At 38.1% G+C, this 24083-nt stretch overlaps 6 protein-coding genes across 6 annotated transcripts; 3 read left to right on the forward strand and 3 right to left on the reverse strand.

Moving 5' to 3' along the window:
* Nucleotides 1-57: 57 nt before the first annotated feature.
* Nucleotides 58-2058, reverse strand: MRE11 (MRX complex nuclease subunit; the record flags this gene model as incomplete). Its single annotated transcript, XM_071052587.1, has 1 exon — nt 58-2058. The coding sequence occupies one exon, from the start codon at nt 2056-2058 to the stop codon at nt 58-60; it is 2001 nt and encodes a 666-aa protein (XP_070906434.1).
* Nucleotides 2059-2982: 924 nt separating this feature from the next.
* Nucleotides 2983-3789, reverse strand: ORA1 (oxidoreductase; the record flags this gene model as incomplete). Its single annotated transcript, XM_071052588.1, has 1 exon — nt 2983-3789. The coding sequence occupies one exon, from the start codon at nt 3787-3789 to the stop codon at nt 2983-2985; it is 807 nt and encodes a 268-aa protein (XP_070906435.1).
* Nucleotides 3790-4126: 337 nt separating this feature from the next.
* On the reverse strand, nt 4127-5857 carry TAF7 (TATA-binding protein-associated factor TAF7; the record flags this gene model as incomplete). Its single annotated transcript, XM_071052589.1, has 1 exon — nt 4127-5857. One exon carries the CDS (start codon nt 5855-5857, stop codon nt 4127-4129), a length of 1731 nt encoding a protein of 576 aa, XP_070906436.1.
* A 415-nt stretch (nt 5858-6272) lies between these two features.
* On the forward strand, nt 6273-7298 carry MTF1 (RNA polymerase specificity factor; the record flags this gene model as incomplete). The annotated part of the gene is made up of 1 exon (XM_071052590.1): nt 6273-7298. The coding sequence occupies one exon, from the start codon at nt 6273-6275 to the stop codon at nt 7296-7298; it is 1026 nt and encodes a 341-aa protein (XP_070906437.1).
* A 395-nt stretch (nt 7299-7693) lies between these two features.
* Nucleotides 7694-12052, forward strand: YPK9 (putative acid anhydride hydrolase; the record flags this gene model as incomplete). The annotated part of the gene is made up of 1 exon (XM_071052591.1): nt 7694-12052. One exon carries the CDS (start codon nt 7694-7696, stop codon nt 12050-12052), a length of 4359 nt encoding a protein of 1452 aa, XP_070906438.1.
* Nucleotides 12053-18732: 6680 nt separating this feature from the next.
* KIN2 (serine/threonine protein kinase KIN2) lies at nt 18733-22284 on the forward strand (the record flags this gene model as incomplete). Its single annotated transcript, XM_071052592.1, has 1 exon — nt 18733-22284. One exon carries the CDS (start codon nt 18733-18735, stop codon nt 22282-22284), a length of 3552 nt encoding a protein of 1183 aa, XP_070906439.1.
* Nucleotides 22285-24083: the final 1799 nt, after the last annotated feature.

A 24083-nucleotide genomic window follows, 5' to 3' on the forward strand; every position in this document is an offset into this window, starting at 1 on the left:
AAATAAAACCAACAAGGCATTTACGAAAACCAATAGCAATGAAATTTTAAAGTAAATCTATTTTCTTTTCTTAGCCAATAGACTACCTAATATATCAGTCTTAGGGGTTCTTGTCGATTTTCGCGTAGTAGTGGTATTCGTCTTCCTTGTAGTTGTCTTCGGCAGTGAGGCTTTAGTCTTCGGGACTCTCTTAGATCTACTTGGTTGCTTTCTTTTTACCGTTTCTTCATCAGAACTAATTGAAATAAAATCATCATTAATCTCACCATCATCTGAGTCATTTGATAAGTGTACATCATCTTCTGATTCTATATTCTCTTCATCAGATACAATTATGGATTTGCTCAATTTTTTGTTGTTAGCTTTTCGTCTAGTTCTAGTTTCTGTTATGGAATTAGGTTGGTCGTCCCCTTCTAAATTGTCGAGAACAAATTGGGCTGCTTCATTTTTATTAGCACCCAATGAATTCGAATCTGCTGTATTAGCCCTTTTAACTGTCTTGATTAACTTTTTTATTTCATTAGGGTCATCTCCATGTATAAAATCCTTATTATTATACAAGATATCAACTTCATGTGTAATCTCATGCTCAATAAAATCCTTTAATGCTAGTTTTTCATCTTTTTCTACAAAGCTCTTCATAGCTTCATTCATCCCAATTTCTGGAAGTAATGAGAGGTTCATTGTTTTTAATAACTCACCAATCAAATCGTCAACCCGCAGTTCAAGACTTCCATCTTTAGTTCTAACATCATGTAAATCTTTTTTAAAGTCTTGTGACTTGGTATTTTTATTACCACTGGATATCTGTTTTCTAGATTTGAAAAATTGAACAATATTATTCGAGTTTGCAACTCGACCAACGAATCTATTGCTAAATCTTCTTGGATTTTCAACCTGATAAGTTAGTTGAGAAACGTCTTCGTCTTGAGGACCATAATCAACTCTTAATCTGATTAACGGCTTCGGCAGTTCTCCGAGAGACGTTATTTCTTCATCTGACAGGTTTGGATAAAGTTTATTTTTAGTTTCTTGATTGGCCTCCTCGATCATCTCTTCCACCTGATCCACGAGGAACTTAGTAATTGCATTTTTATCATGAGGCCTTAATGTGTGTTCATCCTTCAAGTAAATAGTTTTCATTTTGAAAGTCCTAACAGTATCTAAACGTAATGGGATTAATTTAGGTTTAGTATCATGCCGTATCTCCAGAATAAAGACATTCTTTTCCTTGCTTTCAGCATCTGATAAAGAGGTAGCAACAGATGATCCAGGTTGCAGAACATCGAAGTCCTTAGATGCATTATGAACTAGATTTGGAATGCATTCATGTTCATGGCCCCATATAACAAGGTTCAAGAAATTTGGCAAGAACTGCTCCGGAAGGAAAGCTGTATTCGTGTGGCCTGTATGGTTTTGGTGCACACATAGTATATTGTACCATTCATTTTCATTAACCGTAGGAACTTCAAAGGTAACACCTCCATCCTTAAAAGTTCTGAACAATCTCTCGTCACGAACAGAGGCTAATCCATATAACGCCAACTTCGTTCTACCCTTCTGAAATAATAACGGCACCAAGTTGATCTTGTCTGCTTGTAACACTTTACCAAAATGATTGACTAAACCACTAGCATGTAATATATCCATAGGACACAACAGCGTGTCCCCTGTAGCATCGTCATGGTTACCAGATATGGCGAACATTGGTATCGAGATGTTAAAGTTAGGGTCCTCATAATTGACATCTGTGAACTCATTATAATTAAAAACTTTAGAGGGATCACTGAGCAATTCCAACTCGCAAGGCTTGTCCCCCATACATGCCAACCTCAGGGCCCTCAGCACCTGATAAAGAGACTTCTTAGACGGCTTGTTAACGTGGAAAAGATCACCAGACTGAAGAATCATATCGACATTGTTGTCCTTAGCCAGCATCATTATCTCATGAAAAGTTTTCCAGGAATCATCACCGGTGATGGGATCGTTCTCATTATAACCCACATGATTGTCCGTCGTAATTAGAATACGAATGGTATCTTCATCCGGCAACTCCATCTTCACCTACCTATACCTAATATGTCACTGTTAATATACGTACTTCCTTCTACAGCAGACTAGGTATAGGTATCCTGATGAGACTTCACCTCTCAATTTGTCAGTTTTGAAATTTTTCAGTTTCGATGAAGCACCTAAGGCCTTAGATGGTCCATATACAACGAACTGAACCATTCACCATTTTAAATAGTACTCGTATTAGATTAATTTTTCCAGTATTTACATGCTGTAGTTATATATATACATAATTAGATCATTGGTTTTCGATAGTCTCCTTAATCTGGAGCTGCCTGGAGTGCTTGTCGAAGTAATTGGCCAGTTCCTGGAAGTTGTACCCGGTTGGGTCGAGTTCCATTTCTTTTTTGTCCTTGTATGTGATCTTAACCACAGGTTTCTTATTGCTCTGCTCATTTAGAAGCTCATTGGTGATCTGCGTAGTCTGGGCCCGCTGCACCGGAGGAATGGATGAAAGTAATAACCTAACTGTACCAGCTGTTTACATATTTTAAAAAACAAAAAATCATCATTGAAAGATAAGCTACCCACTAGGAGGTAGTCGTGTTTTTTTAGGTAATAGTTAGTATTGTGAACTTCCTAGCTTTTGTACTGTCCCCACAAATGTAAAATCATACCTTCTTTGCCGAATGGATTAAACCTAACCGCAACTTTACTGAAATATTTAGTGATCATGGTTTAGTTACAGTGCTGTTCTTTTAAATAGCCCTTTAATACCTGGTAGAAATACTTCTTTTTAAAGGTCATCTTGATGTTCATGGTTTTTTGATTTTTTCAGAAGGCCTTTATAAAGGCATTAGAAGTTGGATGCCCATGATTATACAATTTAATAAGAAAACAGGTTTAACCAATTGATGTTTCGATAGCACCTCATAAAGTTTCATATTTACCTTATATATCTCTATATATCTATGGTTTACGGTAGATGTGGGAAGCGGATGCCTGATGAGTAGGGAAGATCAAGGTATCGGCGATGACCACGTTCTGTTTCCTGGAGGTGGCGTAGATGATCAGGTCAGCGATATCCTCAGCGTATAGAGGAGTAGTACCCTTGTAGACGTTATCAGCGAGGTTTTTGTCACCTTTGTACCTGATGATCGAGAACTCAGTCTCGACCATTCCAGGTGCAACCTCGATGACTCTGATGTTAGTGTCTATGAGCTCCTTTCTGAGGGACTCGCCAAATGCCCTCACAGCGTGCTTAGTGGCACAGTAGATGGCACCAGTTGGGTATGCGTCTCTGCCGGCAATTGACCCCAGGTTGACAATGTCACCACTGTTCTTCTTCTTGAAGATGGGCAAGACTAATTGGGTCACGTTAATGAGAGCAGTGACGTTAGTGTCGATCATACCGCTGATATCCTCATGTTGAATGGTTCCAACTTTATCAGAGCCCAGAGCCTTACCAGCATTATTGATCAAAATATCAATATCCTTAAACTCCTCTGGTAAATCAGCCAAGAATGACTTGATGTTCTCGAAATCAGTGACATCTAGCTTACCGATGTGAATCTTACTCTCGGGGAACTTTGTCAGTAAGTCATTCTTCAATTCCTCGAGCTTCTCAATTCTACGTGCCCCAAGCACAAGCTTCATCTTACCATCAGCAGCTTCTAAGTATTCCAGCGCAGTGGCTTTACCGATGCCTGCAGAAGCTCCAGTGATAAAGGCAATCTTTCCTTGCAAATTCTCAGCAGCTTTTCTTCCGTGTGACATTCTTTTAGATACAATTGGTTATAATACTTCTATTAACTGATATTTCAATTGTTAGTGTTAGTAACTTAATTTAATCATCCATGATAAGATTTTAGATATACCCTTAAAACAGTGTTTGCCGGCTTGCTCCCCAATAACATCAAACGAAATAGTACCGTGTCTATCTGCTGATAACCTAGTGTGTATTTCTATTACTTATTATGTATATGGGAATAAATAACTTACTGTTGTATTAAATATTATAATGCAAGATAAAAGAATAAATATTAGAATACAGGACCGTTCATGCAATGAAAAACATAAAAAAAAAAAAGTAAATAGAATATCACTAATATAATCATTCATCACCCTCTGCACCAAACAACATTATCATATCTAGGTCATTTTGATCAAGTTCTTCGTTGTTGTCTGGAATGTCATCATTCTGATTATCTTCGTTAGGCTCCTGGTCCTGGTCCTGGTCTTCTGCTTCTTCCTCATCGTCCTCTTCCTCGTCATCATCATCATCTTCTTCGTCATCATCATCTTCTTCGTCCTCAACATCATCCACTGGTTCGTCTTCATCCTTTTTAGGTTCATCGTTACCGCTATTGTCTTCTGTTTGTTGTAATTGTTTTTTCTTTAATTCGACTTCTTTTTCAAGTTTCTTGATGCTCTCTATGAACCTCGATTTTAATAATGGGTTTGTAGCCTTCTGCAGCTTGTCCTTAGTATGTTCAAGAGTAGTCACCAATTCATTCAATTCATCCTCAAGTAGTTCTGCATGCTGCCTCTTTTCATCTATATTACTATCCTTACGCTCACTAGCACCTTCCTCTTCTTCTTCTTCTTCCTCATCGTCATCGTCATCGTCGTCATCGTCATCGTCATCACCATTATCTTGATCAACTTCATCACCATCTTCATCATCTCCAACATCTCCAAAGAGCCCAGCACTATCACTAGGTTTTGACTCCGCTTCATCCTCATCACTTTGGAAAGCTTCGTCAAGATCAAGATCTTCGTCGTCTTCTGGGTTAGCTGTTGTGGTGGTAATAGAAACTGTCGTGTTACCAGCACTTGATTCTGGTTGAGTTTGTGAGATAATAGAGTTCTCAAACGATGGTTTGCTACTGAATGTGGATTTCTCTGGTGCATCAACTGGCGCTATGAGATCGAATTTAACATCTTCTGCATCAGCATCATCCTTTAAGAGCATATCTACTACTTTCTCAGCATAATCGAATTCATCTTGGTTCATGGTTCTTCTGAATCTCCTATTCCTCACGTTGTATAGCGGTGGTGTTAATCCGTGTCTATAATGGTATTTTTTGAGAGCCAGCTGTTCCAGATTTTTGGCTTCAGATTCCGATTGAAGATTTATGTTATTGGACGCTTTAAATATCTTAAACTTAAGCTCGTTGATGTCATCTTGACAGTCTTTATAATGCTTAGTTATGAGATCTTCAGTGTCAGGGGCCTCCATAGTAAAAAGCTCCTCTTCACTAGATATTGGCTTCACACACACGAGCATTTGAGTCACATCAAAGGTCTTAAACAAGTTCTTACGGTCTACACTTTTATTGACCTCAATTATTGTCGGCAGATCAACTAGAATAGCCCCATATGATACATTGTTCAGCTTCAATATGGCGTGTCTTTCACCCTTCCATTTGATACTGATACCAGAATAGTCGCCAGACTCAATAGAATTTTTTATGAAATCAACCTGCACATCTGGTAAAACCCGCAGTATTACTCCGGACTCAATTAACGGGTCATCCTCTAGATCTGAAGCCTCTGAGTCGTACCCTTCCCCAGGTATACGAATCGGCTTCAACCGCAGTCTAGGAGCCCGGTGCGCCTTCTCTTTCTTAGAACCAAGCTTCAACTTCACGACACTCCCAGACTTCTTCATAGGCTCCTCATCCTCTACCTTCTTCTTCAGATTAATCTTCAGTTTGGTGCCTTCTTCTTTCCTAGAGCTGAGACGTATCTTCTTCAACTTCGGCTCATCTGGTGTACCAGCATTCGAACTGCTCCCGCTCCCACGGGGCTCCTTCGGCTTCCTAATCTTAATAACAGCCATTGCACTATAACACACTTGATTCTCCCTCAACAAAAAGAGTCTTCCAAATCTGAATGCTGGTTTCCATTTAGCTTTTATAGCTTGAAATATACAATTTCAAATTTTTAATTTCTTCATAGCTGCAAAACTGGAAAAAAACGCTGTGAGTGAAAAAAAAAGGCCTTTGAGATGAGCTGAACCATATGAAAAGTACTAAATAGCGTAATTCAAAGGCCTAGGAATTCTGTCTAATAATCTTAACTAATCAATTATATTGGGTTAATGGAATACAGATCGAAATTCCCTTTCAAACTGTGTTCTTTTCATCGAATTATCGCTATTTTTGGTTAGAATAGCATTGGTGAAAACATAATAGTGTCAACTGCATAGGAGATAAGTAGAGTTCTGAAGGAGAAAACAGATATATATACCTGGAATGTCTATAGCTATTCCTACGCGTGCGCAGCTCTCACACATCAAGTCATGGTATGGGTTCCGGTACTTGCTGAATCCCGAAGTGCAGGGCAAAATATTTGATCGACTGGCCATTGGTCAGAGGTATGACAAGGACTTACAAGTCCTAGACTTGTATCCCGGGCCAGGGGTACAGAGTGGAGTTTTCTATGACAAGTTCAAGCCCTCGCGGCTGGCTATGATGGAGAGCCGGCGTTATTTTGTAAAACATCTGGAGGAGGTGTATGGGTCGTCACCACTACAGCTGATACAGCAGGATCCCTTTAAGTGGGAGTCTTACACGGATATCACTGATGAGCAAAAGATATTCGTTCCTGAGACGGTCCCGTATCAGTCCCTCAATAACAAATTTTATATTATGGCAAACCTCACGGAGAAGAAACACGAGGGTCTGCTGATGCAATGGCTTGCCTGCATTGGTAACCGTAACTGGCTGTTTAGGTTTGGCCGCTCTAGCATGCTGGTGTGGATGCCCACACCAGTTGCTGTTAAACTATTGGCAGAGGCAGGTGACAGGACGAGGCACAAGTGTTCGTTAATGCGTGAGGCCTTCAGCGAGACAAAACTGGCGGCCTTGTCGGACTCGAAGGACCTGAAGAAGTTCAACAAGCATACATTAGAAGGATTCGATACCGTGATCATGTCAGAGGATGACCTCAGTGCACATGGCTCGTACGGTATATCCGCAATAGAGTTCACACCTAAAGTGCACAACATTGACTTAGACAACTGGGAGTACGTCACGAAACACCTAATGGTGCTACACAAGACTCCACTGGTTGATGCTTTAGACTCATTGGGTCATGGTGCAAGAGATTATTTTATGGAGAAAGTTATCCCTGAGAAAAGATATTTATTAGAAGCATATCCTCAAGATTTCACTAATGATGATTTTGTATATATAACTGATCTATTCAACATGTGGCCTTTCAAACCAAATATCTACATGGACTTCTTTGACCATCTACAAGAAGAGTCAAGAGAGTAATGGTACTTAAACTGCTTGGTTGAATTTTTGATTCCTTCCTTAAAATATTTGGCCCAAAATAATCGCAGCCTAACTAATTCCTAGTTGGAAGCGAAACACCACATAACATAACGTTTTCTGTAAATAAATACCTTTGATAGACTTAATAGTTGCATATTCATTGTGATAGATAAGACTTTGTGTAGTGCTAAGCATGCGCACATGACCACTACGTTAGTAAGGACTACTTGACATGCTTTTAAGTTCATTTGCTAAAAAGGCTTCCCCAGTTTAATCATTAAGAGTCCTATGACTTTGCCAAGTGAGACCTTCTTATCAATACAGGATCACCTACTCTTTAATATTTATTTATATCAGAAAATACAGAATTAATCTCTACTGGACTAGGTTGAAGAATGTCTGATATACACCAAAATCCGGTGGGTAACGGTAGAAACCGGCCCAGGGCATCTTTCTCATCATCGAGAAGTAATGCCACATCTGCAACGTTGACATCATCCATGATAATCGATCAAAATAACAGCGAGCCCTATGCTGGGGCTGCTTTTGAGGCAGTTCCGAGCTCAATTGTGTCATTTCACCGGCCTCATTCCTTTCAATCCAGCAATATAATGTCCACTTCCTTGAATTCAACGGTATTAGAGAGGTATAGCAGACACAGAAATGAGATACAACCGTTAGTTAGTACACCAGGAAGGTCTAGGAGTCCTTCAATCAATAGAAATTTCCACTTTTTTAGTGAGGAACAAATCAGTCAAGCTGAAGGGTCGGCCACATTGGAACACACGGATTACGATATCGAATGGGATTCAGCACCAGCTTATGAACAGGAGGTACGAAGTGGTTCGTATGTAGGCTCTCGGAGATCTTCCTTCCGAGATATCTCGAGAAGATCATCAATTTCTACTTCTCCATACGGGTCATTACAAAGAGGACGTTCTCACTCTAAATCAAAATCATCGCGTTATGAACCAGTTTACCAGTCATCAACCCATTCCTCTTCTAGTCTCTCAAGATATTCAGTAAGGGAAAGAATACCTGTTGAAGTAGAAAATCAAGATGATGTAATACTAGATGAACAATCCTCCCAGGATTCGGTAGAGAGTTTCCATACAGGTTCCAGTGAAGAGGTTGGGAATGAAGGTAGCATTAATGGACATGATGATTCAGCCAAGAAATCTCAAAACCATTACGAATTCTTAAAACCGGAATATCATGACAGGTTCTACCCTGATTTTCATGCTGAGAGACATATACAGAGATTTTACATAAGTGAAGAAGACATCGTGATTGCTATAGCTGGCTATAGTTCATCAAAACTTAAAATCTTACTATACAATACAATTTGTATTCTGACACTTGGGATGTTCTTTCTTTTATCTAAATGGATCCCATCTTACAAGGTTAAAATGATCGGTGTAAAAGTGCCTTTAGCCAAAGCAGACTGGCTTGTAATAGAAAATGAACACGGTGAATTCACTACTGAAGAGATCAGGAGAGAATGGTATAATCGTCCGATGAGTACTTTACTACCTATTGAAACTAAAGAAAATGACGAAAATGTTGATGAATTGTTTCAAAGGCATCACCACACTAGTGACTCTAATCCGAATATACCAATTCTAATTTCATTTCAGTATCGTTATATCAAATTTATTTTTTCCCCAATGGATGATATATTCAAAACTAATAATAACTGGATTGATTTGGATTGGGTAGATATTGAAAACACTTCTAAGGGTCTGTCCGCTGGTATACAAGAAGACAGAATCCTTGCATTTGATAAAAACCAAATCAATCTAAAAATGAAAACCACCTCTCAGATCTTATTTGATGAGGTGTTGCACCCATTTTACATTTTTCAGATACTTTCTATTATACTTTGGAGTTTGGATGAATACTACTATTATGCTGGTTGTATATTTTTAATTTCTGTGATGTCAATTTTCGACACATTGTTCGAAACAAAAAGAATCTCGAAAACTCTTTCGGAGATGAGTTATTTTAATTGCGAGGTCCGTGTGTTACGTGAAGGTTTTTGGTCAAACATAAGTTCCTCTGAATTGGTACCAGGTGATATTTATGAGGTTTCTGATCCGGCACTCCACACTCTTCCTTGTGATTCCTTACTGTTGTCCGGTGACTGTATTGTGAATGAAGCCATGTTGACTGGTGAGTCTGTCCCAGTTTCAAAGTTCCCAGCCAATGAAGAAACTATGCTTCAACTTTTTGATGATTTTCAAAATACACAAATCTCTACGTTTGTTTCTAAATCTTTCTTATTCAATGGTACGACCCTTATTAGAGCTAAAGTACCTGTTGGAGGAACAGCAGCATTAGCTATGGCTGTTAGGACTGGGTTCTCGACTACAAAGGGTTCTCTGATTCGTTCTATGGTCTTTCCCAAACCATCGGGTTTCAAATTTTACAGTGATTCCTTCAAATATATAGGATTTATGGCTATTATTGCCATTTTTGGTTTCTCGATTAGTTGCATCAATTTTATTAAGCTAGGGTTAGATAGAAGAACCATGATTTTAAGAGCGCTGGATATAATCACCATTGTAGTTCCTCCAGCTCTACCTGCAACACTTACAATAGGTACAAGTTTTGCGTTGAATAGATTGAAAGAGAAAGGAATATTTTGTATTGCCCCGACTCGTGTCAATATTGGTGGTAAAATAGACTTGATGTGCTTTGATAAGACAGGTACTCTTACAGAAGACGGCTTAGACGTGTTAGGTGTTCGCATAGCAAATCCTATAACTAAGGGAAAATCTAAATTCGGTGATATGATAACTGACATACATGATGTCTTCCCAAAATTCTCTTTAAAAGATTGCAGTTCGCCATTAGATATCAGAGCTAAAAACTTTTTAATATCCTTACTCACTTGTCATTCATTGCGTGTTGTAGATGGTGAATTGTTAGGTGATCCTTTGGACTTCAAAATGTTTCAATTTACTGGATGGTCATATGAAGAGGATTTCCAAGATCAGCAATTCCATTCTTTATATGATGAAAGGCATGAAGGTGATAACTTTCCTGAAAATATTGACATTATTCCGGCAATAGTGCATCCAAATGCTACTGATGATAAAAATAAATTTGTTCAAAACGATCCTAATAATATCCTTGGAATTATCAGAAGCTTTGAGTTTTTATCTGAACTTCGGAGGATGAGCGTTATTGTGAAACCGAATAATGATAATGTCTACTGGGCTTACACTAAAGGTGCTCCTGAGGTTATTGTGGATCTATGCAATCCTTCAACCATTCCGACTGATTATGATGATATTCTGAACCACTATACACATAATGGATACAGAGTTATTGCCTGTGCAGGAAAAACCTTACCAAAGAAGACTTGGCTTTATTCACAAAGAGTCCGTCGAGAGGAGGTTGAATCAAATTTAGAGTTTTTAGGCTTTATTGTTTTTCAAAATAAACTTAAAACAGCAACATCTCCTACTCTAACGAAGTTGCGCGATGCCAATATAAGAACAGTTATGTGTACAGGTGATAATGTTTTAACCGCCATATCTGTTGGTAAAGAATGTAATCTAATAAGCGACGAAAGGGTTTATGTTCCAACTGTATCATATAGTGATATGACTAGTGAGCCTGTTATTCATTGGAATGATATAACAAATCCAGAATATATCTTAGATACATTTACTCTACAACCACTTGATAATTTCACCGGTGGCTACTCTTTGGCGATAACAGGTGATGCCTTTAGGATAATATTTAGTCACGAGAATGATTATTCAGCAGTGTACATTAACGAAATACTATTGAAAGGTAACATTTTTGCAAGAATGTCCCCTGATGAAAAACATGAACTGGTAGAACAATTACAAAAAATCGATTATACTGTTGGCTTTTGTGGTGATGGTGCAAATGATTGTGGTGCCCTAAAGGCTGCAGATGTGGGCATATCATTGTCTGAAGCAGAGGCTTCTGTTGCTGCTCCATTTACGTCCAAGATATTTGATATAAGCTGTGTCTTAGATGTAATCAAGGAAGGTAGGGCTTCATTGGTGACTTCTTTTGCATGTTTTCAATATATGAGTTTATATTCTGCAATCCAATTCATCACGATTACAATTCTATATAGTCGTGGTTCAAATCTTGGTGATTTCCAATTCTTGTACATTGATTTATTATTGATTGTTCCAATTGCAGTTACGATGTCATGGTCAAAACCCTACGATGAACTTTCTAAGAAAAGGCCATCGGCCAATTTGATATCGCCAAAAATTTTGGTTCCGCTAGTTCTAGATATTTTCATTTTATTTTTATTCCAATTTTTGCCATGGTTATGGATTCAGGAAAGAACGTGGTATATCAAACCAGTTGTCGGGGGTGATGATGCTGTCCAGTCCTCAGACAATACTGTCTTATTCTTCATTTCCAACTTTCAATATATTTTGACCTCCATTGTACTATCTATTGGGCCTCCTTACAGAGAACCAATGTGGAAAAACGGGCCTTTTGTCAAGGATATTATCTTATCAATTTTGGCCAGTATTATTCTGATGTTTATCAGCCCCGATTGCTCATTAGGAAATTTCCTACAACTGACTTCGGTACCTAATGCGTTTGTAATATTTATTGTCGCATGGTCATATTTGAATTACCAAATGTTAATGTACTTACCACCAATAGTTAAGCAGTCCTTCAAGAAAAAGGTCAGCAGCAAAAAGTATAAAAATATCTTACGTGGCATAACTGAAGGATTTGTAGTGTAATTAATTATATTTAGATTCATATCTCTCTCCTAATAATGAAATATCTCTAATTTAAAAAACAACTAATGTATATTTAATTTTTGTTTTTGCAATAAATATGTCTATGAGTAAATTGATTATATTTAAAAAGCATGAAGCTAAGCTATAGGTTTTTATTCTAATATTTCGTGTAATTTTGATCATATGCTAAATAGATTATTTTGATGCGTTTCTCATCGATAAGAAGCAGTTCCAGACAACACCAACGCAACTACTAAATGGGACTTGATAATGTTTGGGCACAATCAGGAAGTTTATGAATTGCATTAGAGGCCATACCATATAATTACACCCTAGCGTCGTGATGTAAAGTCTTCTAATTTTTATACTAAATGTGTACTTATCTCCACCTTCTATAACATAGTTAGAATACATGAAGAAGAAATACAGTGACACTGGCGAGTACAGAAGTTGATCTGTTAGAACTCTCTCTAGGACTTGTATTACGGTGGGATCTTCGGTGTAGAATGCATTGAGTATCTTATACCAGGGTACTTGGAAGATTGTTATGAAAAGGGCCCAGCCCATAAATCCGAACCACCTTCTAAAATTGAATCTAACAATTCTCTCTGGTTGAAATATTATATCGTCATTACTGGTCTCGTATTCACCATAGTCATTAAAAACCGAAAGGTTATCATCATTATCAGACTCTATCATTATATCCTGTTCCGCAACCTCAAGGTCAACTCCAGGTATAGTCACACTATTAAATGAAACAAGGTTTTGTACTGTCTCATCAATTATTTTGGGCACAGGATCCATCTCCCTATTGAAATAACATGCTATAGACTGTGCCAGAATATCAGATAGCCCATATAGCAGGCAATTTGAAGCCTGTGATGCGATAAGTGAGTTCCTTCCGTATAACTCTCTGTAGTATTTTGTGTAATACCTCCACATCAAATTTAACCAGTTCAGAAGCAGAACCCAGTGCATTAAACTTATATGCATAAAATTAACTGTAAACACATCACGAAACCGCTGCCTTTGCTCCCGGTATAGCCCCATCCCAGGGATGTCTGACCCTGTCAATTCGATTGCCATCGATGAATATGTATAATGTAACTGTTCTAAGATACAATCACTTGGATTGCTTATGGAGATAGGGGTTTATATGAATGTTAGGAACCCTTTTTGATATCACCTAATCGTAGTCATCCATGCATTTATCATCTCGTTATGTCTACGTATTGTATTACAATTTACCTTCTAACTGAAATAGTAGAATATACTTATATTGGTATTAGTTTCAATTCGAAGGGGGCATGTTATCTAGACAATATACTAACATTATTATTACTTCTTTGATTAATTATATATATTTTCTGAAGTCTTAATCAGTACAAATATCGTAAACTTGGCCCCTCTCACACACTTGAATTGATATAGTATTGATTAGACTGCACTGTAGCCACCATGGTCAGCCGTGGTTTGACGGTTTCCTAGTACTTTATTAACCACCTCTTTGATGAATTTTGGCAGTGATGTTATAAACTCAGCTGACCTTGTGTTGAACTCGTCACGGAAATCATTGAATGAGCCACCTCTGGTGTTTAAGTAGGAAATCACGAGGAGATATATACCAGTAAACAACAAGGCCCATATAAACAACGAGCCGAATATTGACATAGACCATGAGCTGGATTTTTGGGGCTTTTTCTTCTTATCTTCATCACCATTGTCACTATCATTGTTCCCACCGTTATCGTTATCCTTGCCATCACGCTTACATCCAGATGGTCCTTTAACCACTACATCGACACCATCTGTTCTCCATGTCGAGTACACTAACTCATCCTTCTTCAAGTTACTGTCACATTGGAATTCGAATATGGCATCTAGAACGTTGTTTCCCCACTTGACCTCTTTAAACTTAAACAATACACCTACTGTATCACCTAGCTCTTCAATTTCGTACTTAGCACCTTGAGTGATAGCTATTGACTGTGTTAAAAAGTCTTTCTTATCTAAATTAACACGTTCTAAACCACAGACTAGGGCCTGTTTCTGACACTCTGAGGGCCTCTCCTTCTCTCCGTTCTGCTCACATGGATTGATAAACCAAGAATCGTGCGTCTTGGAGGGAGAAGTGTCTAGCTCATCCTCAACCAACAGCACCGATTCGGCAATTCGGTAATTGCTTAGCACATTATGGTTCTTACAGTTGATTGCAAGCGCACCTGAAACATAGAACCCGGCTACCAGACTAGTTAACTTCATTTTTTGGTGTCTTTATCACTGCCTTAGCAAAAAATACTAACAATAACGTTCGAATTTAACTAAATCGGCTTATAATGCGGTAGTTATAACACGCATCCCATCATTGATAGTTGGCTATAAGATAGCACTCTTGCCTAAAAAAGGGTCTTACTGCTGAATACGTAATGTGTGATATATTCAAGGTAATAAAATAGCGTTTCGACATGCATATTTCTAAATTATTATATTATTACAAAATAACAGGTATTGTTACATAGGCAATTGGGTTTTACGTTGCCATTGGTTTTTGTTTTTGGTGTTTAATTGTTAAGCAATACGATGAGCCATTCTAGAACAGAGTATTGTAAAAGGAAGTCTTCTGCAAGAATATGAGGAAGATATTGTTGATGTATGCTTGTAAAACTGTGTTGGTGTAACAAGCATATCAGGATATCCATAAGTCATGTGATGAACTAAAGTTTAAAGGAAGAGCGAGATATTGAAAGAAAATATCGCAGAAGGTGAAATTGAAGTAGATAATAATATTTTCGAAAAACACAAAAATAATAATAAAAATTACGCAGACCAGTAACGATAGAATTGTGGAGCTTCGATGGACACTGGCTTGACCTCTTTTGGTTCCGAAAGTGTAGTAGTCGACTTGGACACTTCTGTGGGAATGGCAAACGAGGGTGTTATCGGGTTGGCAATCTGGTCTCTCAAAGTTTCCAAATGTTTTTTTAGTTCTTCCTTATCATCTATCTCATCTATAATTTTAGAGGTGATATCTGCTACTGCCTTAGTGTTCTTGACAGATTGCAATCTCTGCATTAAAAGTGTTTCCTGTTGTTTTTCTAGTAACTTCTTTTCAAGATCAAAAGTTTTTTCCATCTTATTTAATAGATCCAGTTTTGTCTCGAGCTTTTGCAGCTGAACTTGTACCAGCTCGTGTGATAGAGCATGCAAGTGTTTTTCTTCGTTATTAGCATAGATACCAGAACGTACACCTAAAGATGCTAGAGCTATCTCGGAGCCTTCCTTTGCATCGTTTTTAGTATTCTTTAGATTCTGATCATGGACATCTTCAATCTTCTGTATGGCTCTATTTGTCATATTCTTGACAATCTGAGGGTCTACCAAACCGACCAAAAAGGCAATTGTTGATAATACCGGGTTCTCGCTCTTAGAAAATGGTAGATGAGGAGCAAATTTAATCGGGCCTAAATCTTTGCCCCCTTCACCGTTATACAAAAATTTGTCTTCAATAGGAAGCTGTAGGAATTTTAGTACACATTGTTCTGGGGTCTTAGTGCCCACTTCGGATGCAACTTTATACCAATCGACACCATGTTTCTGGATACCATCTAGAAGTTTCTGTGTATCTTCTTTCTTCCATCCTTCTGATTCGTCGTCAAGTATTTTGGGTCTTTTTAATTTATGTTCTTCATTAAACGCGGCTTCATGGACTCTCTTCAAATTCTGGTTTGTATGGTGGTTTTGCACATGTGAATCCGTTCCACCAGATGTATTATCGTCCTTGTTGCTGGTCGTTTCTTCGTGCTTGATTTCAGTTGAGTGTACCGCAGCTTTTTGATTAGATGAGTTCTCTAGTTTGGCTTCGATAAATTTTCTCTTTTCTTCTTTGAGATACCGATATAGAGCACTTTCAGAATCATTAACATCCATCATTTTTTTTAGTTTAGCCATGTCTGGAAGTTGTACAGATGGTTTATAACTTTCGAAGGGGAATAAACCACGTGGTGCATCATGTCTAGTAGCGTAATCACCAGTAAATGGTGGTTCAACATTCTTTGGTAATACTTTCGCATCAACCTGATAGTTTATCAAGCCCCATTTAGTTAGGAACTTATGGATCCTGAAAAGCGCGGCAGCATCACCAGAGATATTTCTTCTTGCTGCTGTAACCGTAAAATACTCATTTGGATTCAGTCTGTAAACATTAACCATGAAATTTCTATATTTGACGTAAACTTCAGGAGTTTTGGATGGAATCCGGTTGGTGAAAAATTCGGGCAATGACTTCTTCTCGATATCATGAATTTTTCTCAGATCAAACCACTTTGAGTAGCTCGGAATGATAATTTCATGAGTTTGTGCAAAGGAATATGGAGCGTTTTCAATAACAGAATCATTGACACTTTCAGGAGAGCTGGAAGAACTTGGTTGTTCCTCTTCTTCTTCATTCTTGTCTACTTTTTCCTCAGTATTTCTATTATTTATTGGCTCTTTATTATCAATCATGTCATCATTTTCAATTACATGGCTGGAAGCGGGATCTGTTTTCACAAAAGTTGAATCATCCTTTTCTACTTGCCTTGAATGGTTATCATCTCTATCCATATCTATATCACCATCCTGGTCGGTAGCTTCTAAAGGTTTTTTCTCTGAGCTTTCATCTCCATCTTGTTTCTCTACAACCATTTTAGAACCGTGTGTTTCAAATTCTTTGGTATCAGAAGAGTCTTGTTCTGTTTCTGCTTTGATCTCGTTAGACTCTGATCTCGCAACATCTTCATTAGCATTCGCATTTAGATTATTACCGGTTTCTCCTGAAGATTCATTTCCAGTTTCAACATCTTCTCCAAATAGGTCTTTATCGTCTTCATCATTGCTACTATTTACACTGGAGCCTTCGGCAAGTTGAATATTATCCGACGGAAGGACACTATGCTGGTCGTTGTTATTATGGTTTACTGTTTCTATGTGTTCTTTTGAGGTAGTTGCTTCAGCTACATTGTGATTTGGCTCTGAGACAGCATCATTTCCAGAATGAGATAGGTGCATTGTGTCACCAACCTTGGCCTCGTCACCGTCGACATCCCTATCTTTTGGATGTTCATCATTTTCAACAGCAGCTTCAATTGGAACATCTTCACCGTTTACTTCTTGTTGTTCATTTACTTGATTTGGAGCTTCGGTTTGTACTTCCTCGGTTTCAATATCATCAGTCTTCATATCGTCCGCTTGTGTTTCTTCACGTTGGGCGTCTTCACCTTTAACATCATCAACATCCACATCTACTGCATGTGTGTGTTCATTGGGTATTTCTTCATTATGTGCATTTTCACCTTCAACGTTTTCACTCTGGCCAGATTCAGGTAATGAGTTCTCTACTTCTTTGTTTTCAGGGGTTAGTTCTTCATCAATATCCATTGATTTATCATTACTTTGTGACTCAGGTTTTTCTTCCTTTTCCTCTTCTTCTTCGACTTTTTTTAGTTCTTCTTCGTTTTCTGGTTCTTGAGTTTCAGCACGTTCGTGCTGTTCCGATATAGATTGGATAGACTCAGGAAGAATGTCGGGTACCACGGCCTTGTCATCATTTACCTGTGTGTCTTCTTTATCTTGTTCAACTTTCTGGTCTGTTGCAAGCAATGGTTCAGGTAGTGAGTCAATTCCGTCATCTTCTTTTACTGGTTCAGAGATCTCCACACCGTTTACGCGTTCTTCATCTTGTATTTCACCGATATCTTCACTTGCTTCTTGTATTTCACCGACATCTTCATTTGCTCCCTGGGGTATCACATTAGAATCTAGAAGAGACTCTGTATTACTTTCAATATCCTCATCTCCCATCAACTCAATTTCATCTTCATCATTGTCTCCCCCTCCCTCAATTTCATTTACTTCTTCATTTACATCTTCATTTACATCAATTCCAGCTTCCACTACATCCTTGTTATTATCCTCACCAAGCATTATATCCATCTCATTCCCAAACTCCATGGGTGACCCAAACAAATCCACATCCTCATTAAAATCCATATTGTTTTTTTGTTGTTTTTTTTCTTTCTTTCTTCCTTATCTTGTTGTTATTATAAGAATTGAAACTTTCTCGTCCCTTAGAAGAACTTAACCCTTTAAATAAAAGTCTTGAAATAAGATTCAATATAAGAATACTGGAGATCTCCAAGTTCTCTCTAATTCGTATTACAAGAAAAAAATAATTAAAAAATGATACGGAAAGCCTTTGTTTTGATTTTATTTGTTTCTGTACTTTTATACGTACCAGTCATATGATGTCATAGTATACGTAAATATATATATATACACCCCAGGCGAGTTTCGAACGAACGACATCTGAATTTCTCGAAAATGATGTCTCTCATGAGAATCGAACTGAGGACTACCTGAATTTAAAATGAATAGGTTAATCTCATGGGTTTCGAACGGATGACTAAAATAAATAAATATAATAAATATAATGATGCGTCTTGTGAGATTCGAACTGGTGAGGTTTTGCTTTTTGTTTTTATTTAAAAAAAAAATTATTTCTTTTGATGTTTCTTAAAGAGAGAAGCTAAATAAGGACAAAAAGCATTAGGAAGAAAAAAAATTTTTATATAAGACTAGCCCCCCTTTGATATGGGTTCCTAACGTATTCTATAATAGAAACTCATTAAGAACAGACGAAGAAGATGGAGGAGGATTATCAGGTCAATGCTGGGTTTAAGATTGGGCAGCCGGAAGTACGAAGTGGGCCTAGTGTTATGGCACCTGCCTCATTGCGGATGATGGGTAGGAATACCACTACGAATACTAATACGACTAACACGAATAACACTAATGGTGGTGCAAATGTATCTAATAATAATGGGGCGTTGATGGGGCCAGCACAGATTGAACAAAGCGAGGTGAGACAATTGAAGCAGTTTCATAGGAAGTCATTGGGGGATTGGGATTTCTTGGAGACCGTAGGGGCTGGGTCTATGGGTAAAGTGAAGCTAGCGAAGCATAGGTATACGAATGAGGTGTGTGCTATAAAGATAGTGAACCGGGCTACGAAGGCTTTTTTGCATAAGGAGCAGGCGATGCCGCCGCCGATGAGCGATCAGGAGATTTTGGAGAGGCAGAAGAAGTTAGAGAAGGAGATTTCTAGGGACAAGAGAGCGATTAGGGAGGCCTCGCTCGGTCAGATATTCTACCACCCGCACATATGTCGGCTATTCGAGATGTGTACCATGTCAAACCATTTCTATATGTTGTTCGAGTATGTGGCTGGTGGACAACTGCTGGACTACATTATTCAGCACGGATCACTGCGTGAACATCATGCTAGGAAGTTTGCCAGGGGTATAGCGAGTGCACTACAGTACTTGCACATGAACAATATTGTACACAGAGATTTGAAGATTGAGAATATTATGATATCAAATAGCGGTGAGATCAAAATTATTGACTTCGGTTTGTCCAATGTCTATGATACGAGGAAACAGTTACACACTTTCTGTGGGTCTTTGTATTTCGCAGCACCCGAGCTGCTGAAGGCAAACCCATATATCGGTCCCGAGGTTGATGTTTGGTCATTTGGTGTGGTCCTTTACGTGCTGGTGTGTGGTAAAGTCCCCTTTGATGATGAGAACTCTAGTGTTCTTCACGAGAAGATTAAGAGGGGTAAAGTAGAATATCCACAGCACTTATCTATTGAAGTCATGTCAGTTCTGACAAAAATGCTGGTAGTAGACCCAACGAAAAGAGCTACATTGAAACAAGTAATAGAGCACCCATGGATGATGAGAGGGTACGAGACACCAGCACCATCCTACGTTCCTAATAGAATACCACTGACGCCCGAAATGATTGAAGGTAAGGTTCTTAAAGAAATGTTCAGATTAGAATTTATAGAGGATATTGAAGAAACCAGACGTCTATTGACCACAATCGTTTCTGACCCATCATACTTGGAATTATCTAATGAATATTGGTCCAAACTCCAATCGATAACTGGTTCTTCGAACCATGAACAGACGCATTTTGAGATTAGAGGTGTATCCATAAACTTTCATCTCGATAAAGGCACCAGTGGATTGATTTTTGAAGATCCAACTAGGGCATACCATCCTTTGCTCTCAATATATTATCTAGTATCTGAAATGCTTCAAAGAAAAATGGCAAAGATGCAAAAGAAACAAATGATGATACAGCAGCAGCAGAAACAGCAGCAACAAATACAGCAGCAGCAGCAGCAATTGATTCAGAGTCAAAATACTCCTACCCAAACCCCACATATAGAACAGGTTAAGGAAAAGCAACGTCTTGATAGACCACAAAATTCAGAGGCAGATCGTAAATCTGTTTCTGACCGTACTGATTACGTCATAGCCTCACCAAGATTACCAACTGCCAATGCGAATGTTGTGGCTGCTAGAAATTATTCTAGTAGACAATTTACTCCTCAACAACCCAGTCACCCATCTCCTGGACGAGATACGAAGACCACAACGCCTTTACATATTATGGTACCTCCTAAACTAACAATGCCAGAACAAGCTCACACATCTCCAACTACAAGAAAGAGTTCAGATATACGTGATGACTTGAATACTGTCCTATCACCAACTGTCCTATCTAAGGAATACGAGCAAAGACCTAGTGGATCCCATAATGTTGAATCGCCGGAAAAAAGGAAGCTATCAGGACTTTTCAGAAAAATCTCTCAGAAACGTCAACCACAGTCACCACAGTTATCTCAGCAACCACAATTATCTCAGCAACCCCAGATTCAAGTTCATCTGTCACCTAATACAGCAACAACTAAGAGGGCTCCAAAAACCCACGCCCGGACTGTTTCCGAGTATGTTCCTGGCCACTCTTCTCAGCCAACATACAATATCGATTTTAACCTCTCTAATACATCCAATCACAGCGGTAATAGTAATAATAATTACAACAACACCAATAGTTATGGGAAGAATTTGCCAATTAGATCAGCATCTACGAAAGTTACTAATCCGGAAGCTCTTCCTGCGTTGCCTGTCAATGCAGACTCACTAGTTGAACAGCAACTTACAAAAGAAATGGATAACCTCTCTGTTAATAATAATCCAAGGAATATTGACACTAGTAGTCCTGAATATGATGAGAATAAACCATTGCCACAATTATTAGTTGCCAAAGGAAGGAAGTTGCATCCAAGCGCAAGAGCTAAATCTGTCGGTCATACCAGAAGAGAATCTCTCAAATTCACGAGACCTCCAGTACCTACTAATATTAGCTCTGGTGATGTTGAAGATGCTGGATTCTTGGAGAATAGTGATGATAATAGATCTGATATGAACAGCAGTAAATCACCGGTAGGCAATAAATCCACCAATTTGAGTACATTAGCGACTATGCAAAGACAACAGGTTGAACAAGAGCTTACTGAAGAGCAAATTTTGGAACAAGCAGCTCATGCCCCTGCAGGTTCTATGCCATCGATTGATTATCCAAGATCTTTGTTCTTGAAAGGGTTTTTCTCCGTCCAAACTACGTCATCTAAACCATTGCCCATCGTTCGTTATAACATCATCCATGTTTTAAAGAAAATGAACATAGAATTTAAGGAAGTAAAAGGTGGTTTTATTTGTACGCATCATGGCTATTTAAATATCATTGGTTCTGATAACAAATTGGTATTTTCCAGGCCCGATAACAGCACTGAAAACTTAAACCACTCATTGACGGTTAATACAGATATATCTACACACTCGTCTCAAAACCATCTACAACTCCCAACACCGATTGAAAATCAAGCATTGACATACAGAACTATACGTAGTGGATCTAGGCAAAATTCGATCAGAAGGCAAGGTTCTATGAAGAACTCACCTATGATCCCAGCAACACCAAATGCCACCCATGAACACCAACGTAATGTATCAGAAGTAATGTCGCCAATAGCACCAACTACAGCCACATTAGAAAACAATGCCACTGATGAGACTTCCACCACTTCTCTTGAGAATCCTCAAAATATTGATGATATTCTAACTACATCAAGGGTTCAAAACATGAACAGACCTGATCTTGATCAAGAACAACAAGAATTGTCTAAGATGTCAGGTGATAAAAATAAAGTCAAATTTGAAATTCATATTGTCAAAGTTCGTATTGTTGGTCTGGCAGGTGTTCATTTCAAGAAAGTATCCGGTAATACTTGGTTGTACAAAGAATTGGCTTCACAAATATTGAAGGAATTGAATCTGTGATTTTTCTATTATTAACATTTAGAAAGCTAATTATACCCTGGGTTTCGAGCATTTCATAATGGTCGTTTAGTAGGATGTTTGGTAATCCGTCTAGTTTGCATTTAGTAACATAATTATATTGTTAATAGGTTGTTTTTTTTTTTGTCTTATTATTATAAATTAACTTTACTATAAAATATATGAACACATATTCTTTTGATAGATCTTACTAGTTATAGTGATTCATTTATAAATGTAGTATAATTGTCCATAAGGATTGATGTATAGGATTTGGAATAAATAATGTCAGAATAAATATTTTTTTAATACTGTAAAGTGTAACAAGTTAGAAGCTTATTGCAAAACCCACTAAAGCATCATAGTAGATGTGCTGCTACCACCAATTAACAGGTCAATTTCGTTTAGTAGGGTGAAGTCAAGATTGTACTCTAGTTTGAGATCAGTGCCGTTTGATAAGGTTCCTAAAAAGTCTATTGGTTCTGTTCCAGCTGTCTCGTTATCAATCTCTACAAATTTATGGCCAATGTCATAGTTTAACGAGGGTGATTTTAAGAAGTTGATAAATTGTTGGTGATGTTGCTTTCCAATATTTCCGGATTTCATACATTGAAGAGATACAATAACACAATAAACCATATATAGATTAACTGACTGAAAGTCGCCAAAACATTTTTCCCATTTTCTTATTAGTAGTGACAATTCCTCGATATGTTCTGTTACAAGATCCCTACTCAATTGTAACTCTTTCAAGAATGGTTTATTATAAGAGATTAAAACCAAGTAGTAATGGAACCAGATATATGCTCTCGATGGATTGAAATCTTTTAGTTTGGTAATACTCGCACGTGTCCAGTTGAGTTCTTTAGATAAATCTTTCCGCCAGTTATACATCTCCAAATTGAATTTCGAGATGTGTTCTCTCCTTTGCATTGGGAATCCACTTTGACCAAAGATCTTAGGAGCAAAAACCTCAGTAATTCTACAAACAACAATTAGATTCTTCAGTGGTTTAGCCATTGAAAGAGTGCATTTTGGATCGAAGATGAAATCTTCTATTCCTGATTCAATCTCAGGTAGTTCATCAGTTTCCGGTACAGTAGAATTTGATAATTTTAAGATAGTGGTTCTCCCAAACAGTAAAGCAATCAAATGGTCAGCGATGTAGCACCCCCAATAAACTCTACTACGAACTTCGACATCTAGTCCTGAAAGCTCGTCCTCGTAGACATGACTCCAAGCTTCGGGGTTAAGATGCAGACCTATTTCATGTGATATTCTAAAAGCTAACCCAGATAGGTACCAGGCCATAGGGTTATCACCGCAACCGATATCGAAGAATGCTAAACAGAGCAATGTTTGGATTATCGCAAGCTTTGAAGAAGAAGTGGCTTCGTCATTTTTATTACCATCCAGCTGAAATATCTTTAGAAGTACCATATTTTTGGACTTCTCATAGTATGAACGCGATTTTGTAGATAACAATGTTCCCTTTGGAGCTATCTGAGCACCTAGGGCAAATATTGCAAATACAAGCTCTTTAGAACAATAATAGCTCTTGGTGTTGAAATCACCAAAAAACGCATTTAGAAACGTCTCCCTGTGGATAAACATGAAATGGCCTGGGTATAGCCACTTGAAGAATAACGAGAGTCCCTCCAGGATCGTTTGATCACCGCTCAGTTGTACTAAGTCTCGCTGAGAGTTCGACTCTAACACGTTCGGTTTGGGCCTCTGGAATGAAAGCGAGTTAGAAGGATATATACCAATATTGGTGTCAACTTTTGCAGCTATCTTGTCCT

The sequence above is a fragment of the Nakaseomyces bracarensis genome, assembly GCF_045282275.1.
Source record: "Nakaseomyces bracarensis strain CBM3 chromosome Unknown Scaff9_0, whole genome shotgun sequence".
Lineage (NCBI taxonomy): Eukaryota > Fungi > Ascomycota > Saccharomycetes > Saccharomycetales > Saccharomycetaceae > Nakaseomyces > Nakaseomyces bracarensis.